The following is a 9,426-nucleotide window of genomic DNA, read 5'->3' as shown; positions in this document are numbered from 1 at the left end:
GGATATCATTAACTATTCAATCAGGTAAACATATAAGCATGTATATAACACACTTCTCAACTATAGAGATTATGTCAGACTGCGCGAACCTCGTAACTAATCCGAAGGTATGATGATGAAAGCTCTGATTATTCGAATCTACCTAACTAACTGACTATTTATCTCATGGAATTAGGGGTGAAGACCTTCCGAATATGGCAATATCAAACAGTCCCAAAAAATATGATATACTGATGCAATATAAAGGGGTATTGCAAGGGTTATATTATAACAAAGGAAAATAGGCGATCATGGGTATAGGCAGTATAATTCCTTTATGGCAGGGATTTTGGCCTTCGAGATCGGCGTGTACTAACTAAGCTAATAGGCTTCTTAGCATACCGCTAGGTTATAGTAGTAATATTCGGCTAACACCATATTACCCCTATTCAACAACCACACGTTTTCAAAGTTATCAAAAGATAGTCAAGCATTATTATAGCATTATTATAGCTCCTGAAGACTTCTACAACAAATCAAGAGTGCAATTTAGCAAAAGCAGCGATGTTTCTAGCGAGAGTGTGGAGCAGGTGTGTAAAACTGTCAGCCGAATATTACCACTATACCCTAGTGGTATACCAAGAGACCTATCAGCCTATTCAGCACACGCCGATCCAGGCATCTCGAAGGTTATAATCCCTGCAATAAAGGGATCATACTGTCTATATTTAAAACCACCTATTTCCTTTGTTATTTCACGAAAATGTCTCGGGATCATTAAACAAAGAAGTATTCGGAAGGTCTTGACCCCTAAGTCCATAAATAGTGGTCAGATAGTTAGGTAGATTGGAATAATCAGAGCTTTCATCATCATACCTTCGGATTACTAGGTTCGCGCAGTCCGACAAAAACTTTTTCACCACGACTGTATAAGGCAGGGGAAACGCCAGTTTACACTGCAAGCTATTGAGAAGATACTGTGAAATAACAATAGCCCTTGGATTGCTATAATATAGTCGATATCAATACATGGGTAAATAGAGTATTATATACCGAAGCAGTCCTCCTTAATCAAACTCCCGACTGCCGATTAGAATGTCCATCACAATGGACAGTACAAGTACAATTAGGGTAGTGAGCCTCATAAGACTTGCCGGCTATGTATATGAATTATGCCTCACGAGCATCTTCCTTGATGAGATCGGCGGCCTTCTCACCGATACCGTAGGCGGGCATCTGAGTGTGGCCTCCGTGCAGGGTAGGCATAACACTGCAGTCAGCAACACGGAGACCAGCCACACCTCTCACGCGCAGCCTCTCATCGAGGACAGCATTGGCGTTGTCCGCCTTGCCCATGGCGCAGGTTCCCGAAGCGTGGTAGCCTAGAAATCAACCGGTTAGCTCTGTTCTTGGAAGTTTCAGAATAGAGAGCAGGAGGAAGCTTACAAGTCGTGGCGTGCTCCTTCACGTAGGGGATCCAGTCCTCGCGGGTCTTGAAAGTATGGTGGTTCGACTCTGGCGGCCAAGAGCCCTTAACAATGTCCTTGGTGCCAGCACCCTCCATGACAATCTCGTTGCCAAATCGGCAGGCCTCCGTCAAGACGAGGAGGTCCATCTCGTCTGCAAGGTAGTTGCAGTCGACAATGGGGTTCTCAAGAGGGTCCTTGGACTTCAAGGTCACGCTTCCACGAGACTTTGGCGCGAAGAGCTCCGCAATCATCGAGAAGACGTGCTTGTTGTCGACAGGAAATCTGTTGTACTGCTTAGGACCGCCGTAGCACTCCGTGGTAAAGAACTCAATGTTGGGCTGCTTGGGAGTAAGACCCATGGGGTCTCTGCCCGGCTCGCGGGGAGCGTTTACCCAAAGTGGCGAGTCCGCCAAACGGTCGTCGAGTCTGGCAAAAGCGAAAGCACCGAATGGGAAAGTAGAAAGGAATCCGGTCTTGTTTTCCTTCCACTGCTGATAGGTCTTGGCGAGGTTATCACCGTGGTAGACGTGGTGGTCGTTCGTCAAGCCCTCTTTCTCCGTCTCATAGAACATGAAAACGATCTATCCGGATATGCATAGTCAGCACAGGAACCCGGACTATTTCTTTGCCAATATATATCTACTCACCGCATGGTCCATGAGGTTCTTCCCGACGCCAGGAAGGTCTACCTGGCAAGGAATTCCAAGCTTCTCGAGCTCATCCTTGGGGCCAATTCCAGACCGAAGCAGAACTGCAGGACTGCAGTAGGCTCCACTGCTGATGACGATTTCTTTCTTTGCGTAGAGAGTTTCCGGAGCTCCATCAGCATTCACAACGACAACTCCTGTTGCCTTGAGGCCACCGGCACCATCACGGTCAAGGACAATCTTGTCAACGGTGGTGTCCGTCTTGATTGTGATATTGGGGCGGGCATAGTCCTTCGTGATGAAATCAGCGCCGGTAGTCCGGATTCCCTTATAAACCGTTCTGGGGGCGTGACCACAGCCATGAGGTGTTTCGCCAGTACTGAACATGTCATGGTCAAGAGGCAGTCCCTTATCGACGAAGGAGTCCATAATGAGCTCGGAGATAGGAGCAAGGTCGTGGGGTTCGATATGCAGAGGACCATTGTATCCATGGCTCTTCTCATCAGCCTTGAACCAAGGCTTGGTGTGGAAAGTCTCCGCCTAGCTCTCCGGTCAATTCCTGTGTTTGTTCCATTTCAACGCCGCAAATCAGACCTTTCTCATGTATTTAAAGAACTCCTCCCCACTCCATCCATCCAGTCCCCAGTCATCGTAGTCCTGCTTGCTGCCACGAATGCAAAGAGTGCCATTGCATCCACTGCAGCCACCAAGGAACCTTCCTCTGCTGAGTTTAACCTGCCGGTTGTCTACACCGGGCATCGGTGGAGTGATAATGTTCCAGTCAGTCTCTTTGTCGAAGTTGTTCGACCAGCTGAGTCTCCGGTCAGTACGAGCTCGGGGAAGAGGCAAACAGCAGTAGTGAGATACTCACCCACCAGCCATGTGCACATTTTCAAGGTCCTTGTTGTGCTGTCCGGCCTCAATAACTAGAACTTTGACATTCGGATCTTCTGCAAGACGCCCGGCAACGACACAGCCTGCTGTACCGCCACTGAAGGGAAATGTTAGCATGAAACCAATGGAGGCGGATAGCCAAGAACTCACCCGCAGACAATGTAGTCGTAATGGGAGTCAGGTGATGGTTGAATGGAACCCATGTTTGCTCGTCCGTTATTCGTCTCTAGAAGTAGAATCCCCGGTTTCTGGAGAAAGTGCTAGCGTTGCTATCTTCTACGCCCAAGGGCGTCTCAGCCCGCTTTTAAGCAATCCATCCATGAGGATTCCGCCGAATCCTCGGAAGTAAAACTGTCCGGATCATCCTGCTAGTGTGGTACATTGCGGAATGAATGGAACGCTCAACAATCACGAATGGAGCGTTCAAGGGCCTTATCGCGGTTAATTTTGCGGAACGTCATACTCCATAAGCTAAGCGAGCAAGACACCAAGACGTGTGGTGGGACAGTGAGACGGCGGCAACGTACTACTAGATACCTATTCTGAGTAGATAACGAGCGGTGTGCTTGTAGAGAACGACATACAGAGCATAAAATTCCGCTGATCATCAAATAAACCGAGAGATAGTCCACGTGTCGCGTCTATCTGAGCTTCTGAAGGGTCGTTGGGGACAACTGACGGACCAATAATAACTTCATCAACTTCGACCAAGCCTCCGCTGGCAGAAAGGTCCTTGTGGACTGTCTTTGAAGAATGTTCGGGGCCATGGATGACGCGGAATTGTTCCCGTCTGCCAACACTCACCCCTGGCGATCAAGCAACCACGGCGACTCGAAAAGTTTCATGGCCTGGACAACCCTGACAGTGGCTGTCTACTAAATGAACTTAAAAGACGGGATCAGTTCTGCTTTGCTGCCTTCTCTCCTCACGCTTTGCGCATAACTACTCCTACTCCCCTGTCCCGCCTTCTAGAGTGTCTTCTAGAGCCGATGTATCAAGTTCCCACCTAGCTTGTAACAGAAGTTCAGGGAGTTACTATTAAGCTATTGGACTTGTGCTTACCCTCGGAATCCTCCGTGTATTCCGCGTACGGAGTGAAAAATTCGCACAGGGTTTTGTAAAAAAGGATCTTGGCTTTCCGGGTAGACGCTCACCTTCTCTATTGCACTACATACATATGCTGAGCGTGGGATACAGAGATGCTAGGTGCCCGGACACGAAAAGGCTGGTATCCCTTGTGTTTTCGCCTGAGATGGCCTCTACCCCAGGCGTTCTCCTACACACGGTCTTGATCTCAATGATCCCATGCTCTGGGGGCAGCAAAAGCCAACGGCTCGCGAGGAATCGAAGGCATCATCCTTATCGAGTGACTCCACTGGCGATTTTCCTTTCGTCCGCAGTTGCTCACAATCAGCAAGTGTGAAGCAGCCAATACCAGGAACTGGCACTGCCCTCCCTCAAGTCTCACTTCTTCAGCGAGTCCATCTGACAGCCTGAAAGGCGCTGAATCGCCGGCGTGCAAATCACACTCCACTCCTGAATCTCAGCAAGTCTTGGGTTCGGGGACAGACGGAGCCGTGCAACGGTCTTGGGTCCACGGGACGGTCCAGAGGTGTGGTTGGAACAGGAGTATGCGCTAAAAATCAACATGCAGGACTGATCAGAGGATACGAGACGCCGTCTCCCCTTGGCAACAACTTTAGCCAGACGGCTCATGCAGTTTGGGACCTGAAGGGCGGGAAACAGGACATGTCGTGACAGTTGTGTTTTCTGGCTATACTGTGTCGAGCAGTCGCTGGAAATTTCCCGAGATCCACCACGTAACCTCGCCGCTAGCCTCTCCACATACCGGCTAACCCCCGACCAACGCTTAACAGCGACAGGGCTGCTTAACGGTCCGCGAGACGCCGGGGGCTTCGCAATCCGTTTCCAAGACCAAATACGGTATTTATATAGCCCACTGTCACGGTGGAGAGTCCGCCGCTCCGGACCGCGTCCCGTCAATTCAATACTTAGTTCCCGTGTGTTATGGCCCGGCCCGACATCCGCGCTGAGGACTACAGGATGATCCCGTCGACGCCCATACGGGCTCACAACTCAAAGCTGCTGGTGGCTGGCAATGCGAAAGAGACGGCTGCTGGGTATAGACATCGTCGGAATCGCCTGTTTCAATTCTGTATCGGTGGGGCGATATCCGAACTTTGCCCAGTGCAAAGTCGAAGACTGCCGGCAGTCTTCTGCATGGGAGACCCACAATTCATGGCTATACGAGGTAACGAAGCCCTTGTGCAGAATAGCCTTTGCGGCTTTTGGTACCAAATAGGCTACAAGATCGTTGGCTCTCTTTCCTAAATCCAGACTGTCAATCCAATTTTTAGGTTTCATGGAACGTTTCAGAGACGAAAAGGGTCGCTCCTCCAGGGGTCGATCGAGTATCTCATCTCGATTCGGAATGGCCAGTATTTTGGTGAAAATAAAGAAATAAAGAAAAAGTACATCTCAATAAGAACATCGTGTGCCCAAGGACAGTCTGCTGGGTGTGCGTGTGAGATAGCTCGTCTCGCAGCGATACTGCGGCAATTCCCTTCAAGATGGCGATCATGCGGGCATCGAGCGCGGAGGTTGCCCACGATATGCAATCCACGAAGACAGCGACCCCCTTCCAGAAGGAGGCATGGACAGAATACGGACTTGGGGTTGTCATCATCTTTCTTCGCATTTTTGCACGGTGGAGGGTTGTCGGTTTCAAGAAGTGGCAAGGTGATGACTATTTCACAATCATTGCTCTCATATTCTGGACGGTACGTGGTCCATAAATGCGGCTGAATGTCTCGCATGCTTATTACATGAAGGCAGAGCTTACTATGCTTGAGTTGATTGGTGAGGATCTTGCTTCCTTCATCATCAAGGATCCTTCTCCAGAACTGACAGGCGTCTACAGGCCAAAATGGAACGAATATCGGTCTATCACCTGAAACGCGGGCATCTCTAACCCCAGACCAAATTAAAAGGCTGGAAATTGGCTCCAAATGCCTTATCGCGGGATGGATTTGTTATTCCACTCTTATTTGGTCTCTTAAGGCCTGCATGTTGTTCTTCTACAACCGAATAACGTAAGACACTCATTGCAGAAGCTCGAGGGTTGGACATATCCCTTGAACTGACTGATTATTAGTTTGGGACTTAATCAGCAGAAGCTTGTGAAGGCGAATGCTGTTCTATGCGTCTTCACCTATCTCGCAGTGGTCATTACAGTTCTTACACACTGTAGACCACTCCACAAACATTGGCAGGTCAATCCGGATCCAGGAGGTAAGGCTTGCGGTTAGATGCTCCAGCAACGTACCTACTGACGTCGCCTCAGACGAGTGTACAATTGATGTGGTGAACTACATTGTCATCGTGGTAACTAACCTCACGTGCGTGGTGTCTCCTGCCAGCAGTCAGCCTAGTTTCACTAACTCGTCCTGTAGGACCGACGGAATTCTGGTGTGTATCCCACTTCCGCTGCTGTTGAAGGTGAGACTTTCTCTAGGCCGGTATGTGTCCTTCCGCAGACGTCCCAAGTAAGAATTTGGCACTAAAGCTGTCTACAGAAAACTGGCTATCGGCGTTCTCCTTTGCGGTGGTATTTTCGTCATGGTCGCGACCCTCCTTCGTTGCATCCTTTCCTTGAAAGATGCTTCCGGAATCAACAACAGTACCATCTGGGCAATCCGCGAGACGGTAGGTTCGATTCCAGGGGGAATAAAATGAATTATTCCTTCATACTGCAGGAGAGATTCTGACACGATCTTCACTAGTTCGTCGGATTAATCGCGGTCCATGCTCCCTGTATCAAACCCCTTTTCAGCACATCCGTCTGGCTGAAGTCCTCCAAAGGCGATTCCTCGAGAGACAAGTACGGTAACACAGGGGGAAGCGTCAGCTACGGCATGTCGGTCTTTGGCAAATCTAACACACAGAATAACGTGCCCGCCACGAAACTTACGGAGAACGGGAGCGAAGAGATGATCCTTCGGGACAACCCCCAGAATTCACCTCCAGGGGACCTTGGCTTCTGGAACGACGTCACAACCAGCGGAGACGGTGGACTGGGCGGGCCCAAAGGGATACAAGTTACAACAACGTATGAAGTCAGTCAGGTGGAGGAATCGAGAGCCCATCACCATATGTCCATGTCAAGTAATAGGTGAACATCTGCTGGAATCGGATGGGCCACCTACTTGATATCGATTCAATGTGCAGATTTAGAAGTTATTTTAATATATTTAGGGCGGCTAAAGGATTGCTTATTTTGTGGAGGAAAACTACTGCGCGGCGTGATACCAGCAACCTACGGTTTTTTTCATTATATTTGATTCCCCTACAGTTCTGTATGTTTCGAATTGGCCTAGATTAGCTTTATTTGTACCCCGAAATCCTTATCTCTCTCTCTCTCTCTCTCTCTCTCTCACCATCTTCATGTATCTCCTTATTTCAAATCGTCGCCCCTGTAGCCAGATTTTCCAACGTTGACTTAGCAAATACATTTAATATTAGAATTGCGTACAGTACGAGGTATATTTTCTATTCCCAGAAATAAAAATACAGACTAGAACGCACGAGCAGCTCTGTGGCCTGTGTGTGGACCACTATGGTTTTCTTTGCCTTTCTTCAACCTATCCTTAAGTAACCTTAGCGCTCGAGTTGGCATGCAAATCAAAACCCAGAACGCTATGATTAATCCCTGTCATCACACTGCTCTAATCAGCATGATCATCGTCGATTTTACCACTCACGTTAATCCCAAGCCACCAAGTCGCATCGGCCAAGGGCTCAAGCCTTCCCACTGTTTTCCGTACACAGTAATGCCGAACGCAGTTCATTGCTGCGCCGCAAAACGGGCAGCGCGCGGATCTCCGCGGAGTCCTCGACAGAACGGGTATGGGGGCAGGTGATTTTCGGCTTGGAAAGTGGGAAGAAGGGGTGAATTGAAAATAATAGGCTGGGTAACGTAATCTATAAGCGAGCTGGCCACCTACCCACCGCCAAATCTATTCAAAGTGCAATTAGACTATCAACGCAGCAAATATTGAAGCTATATACACTATATATCAATTGCTTAGCGCCTAGAGCACTGCACCCTAGTATGACCTAGTATATTGCATGTGCTGCATCGCGTTGGTGCCCGCTTAGCTGGCCGTGGATCTGGCTGCTCAACCACCCTTCCTGTCTTGATCAACTTCTTGAGCACGTTGCAGTCCTTCTGCACCTGTTAGAATACCCCCCAGTAGCTATATAGGATCTAGGTGCATTTCTCTTCCTTTTTTGGCATTGATTGGCAGCTTGTAGCTCCCTATTTTCCTGTGCAAGAAGGACTGCATTATGCATTGCAATCTGACAGCCCTTAACTAGTCGATCAAGAGCCTGATTTGCTGGACTTGGTGGACTCTTTGAATGGTGTTTCAATAGGCGCTTAAGAGCCTGGGTCTGAAGCTCCAATTTCCTGATATTATGAGGTGTCTCAGGCATCCAGGATGCCGATTGATTGCTGTGAGATGTAGTAGGTTTGGTGTCTTCTCCATCTGAATAATGAAGTTGTGAAAGCACTTGATCTGGCTGACATGGGACTAAGCCAGTAGCTGCAAATCCACTGCAGATATTGGATGTGGATAGGGCTTCTGTTCGCGCAGATTGATATGCAATCAGGAAGTCTTGCTTATCAATATGATTAATGCCCTGCCGCATGCTAGTGTAACGGCAGGCCTAAGACCTCTTAGGGGAGGCTCGTTAGGTTTATCTTGAAGACAGAAAGCAAGGGAAAGAGATAGATGAGTAGGCCGTTACTAGCAATGTTACTATCAGGATTGCTATTTGAGTTGACCACGGGGTCATAATCCCCATGGTTAAGGAGCGTTTTATATACATGATGAGTTCTATCCGGAAATACCTATCCGGTGGATCATGACCATGGATCATGGAGGTGGGTCGCAGACCTGGATCGTGAGGATGGATCGTAGACGATCCAGTATGGCCACGTGACTAGTCCTCCCTTCGCCAGCCCCGTCGGTAATCTCCAGGCTGTACCGTAACATCATGGTATAGAGATATACCATCAGATTGGGTGATCAGGGTTCAGTGAGAATAGCTGGACTAATGATAAGCTTGGCTTGCTTTGGTCAAAGAGGTATTCCATAAGCATACCCATGCCCGTGCAATTGGCAAATATTGATTGTTGATCCTTGATGGCCATGGAAGCCATATCACACCTGAATTTGATCAATTATGCACCCAGAACATGATCATTCCATTATGCATGTCGTCACATTCTTCCCATCTTCTCCAGCCACTTGATGTTGGCTGCTTTTCACCTTTGAAGAAGGCATATGGGAAGAGGGTTGAATCTAGCTGTTACGGCACAGCCTGGAGATTACCGACGGGGCTGGCGAAGGGAG

At 48.7% G+C, this 9,426-nt stretch overlaps 2 protein-coding genes across 2 annotated transcripts; one reads left to right on the top strand and one right to left on the bottom strand.

Annotated features, from left to right (window-relative positions):
• Positions 1–1,149: 1,149 nt before the first annotated feature.
• VTN00DRAFT_347 (uncharacterized protein) lies at positions 1,150–3,192 on the bottom strand (the record flags this gene model as incomplete). The annotated part of the gene is made up of 6 exons (XM_069429790.1): positions 1,150–1,361; positions 1,426–2,029; positions 2,096–2,635; positions 2,690–2,906; positions 2,967–3,086; positions 3,140–3,192. 6 exons carry the CDS (start codon positions 3,190–3,192, stop codon positions 1,150–1,152), a joined length of 1,746 nt encoding a protein of 581 aa, XP_069291055.1.
• A 2,388-nt stretch (positions 3,193–5,580) lies between these two features.
• VTN00DRAFT_346 (uncharacterized protein) lies at positions 5,581–7,185 on the top strand (the record flags this gene model as incomplete). The annotated part of the gene is made up of 8 exons (XM_069429779.1): positions 5,581–5,790; positions 5,842–5,869; positions 5,931–6,102; positions 6,165–6,301; positions 6,354–6,408; positions 6,463–6,528; positions 6,586–6,715; positions 6,793–7,185. 8 exons carry the CDS (start codon positions 5,581–5,583, stop codon positions 7,183–7,185), a joined length of 1,191 nt encoding a protein of 396 aa, XP_069291054.1.
• Between the last annotated feature and the right edge of the window lie 2,241 nt (positions 7,186–9,426).

The sequence above is a fragment of the Thermoascus crustaceus genome (assembly GCF_041956765.1).
Source record: "Thermoascus crustaceus strain CBS 181.67 unplaced genomic scaffold VTN00scaffold_1, whole genome shotgun sequence".
Classification (NCBI taxonomy): Eukaryota; Fungi; Ascomycota; class Eurotiomycetes; order Eurotiales; family Thermoascaceae; genus Thermoascus; species Thermoascus crustaceus.
The sequence above is the reverse complement of the archived record's forward strand: the minus strand, read 5'-3'. Positions and strand labels throughout refer to the sequence as shown.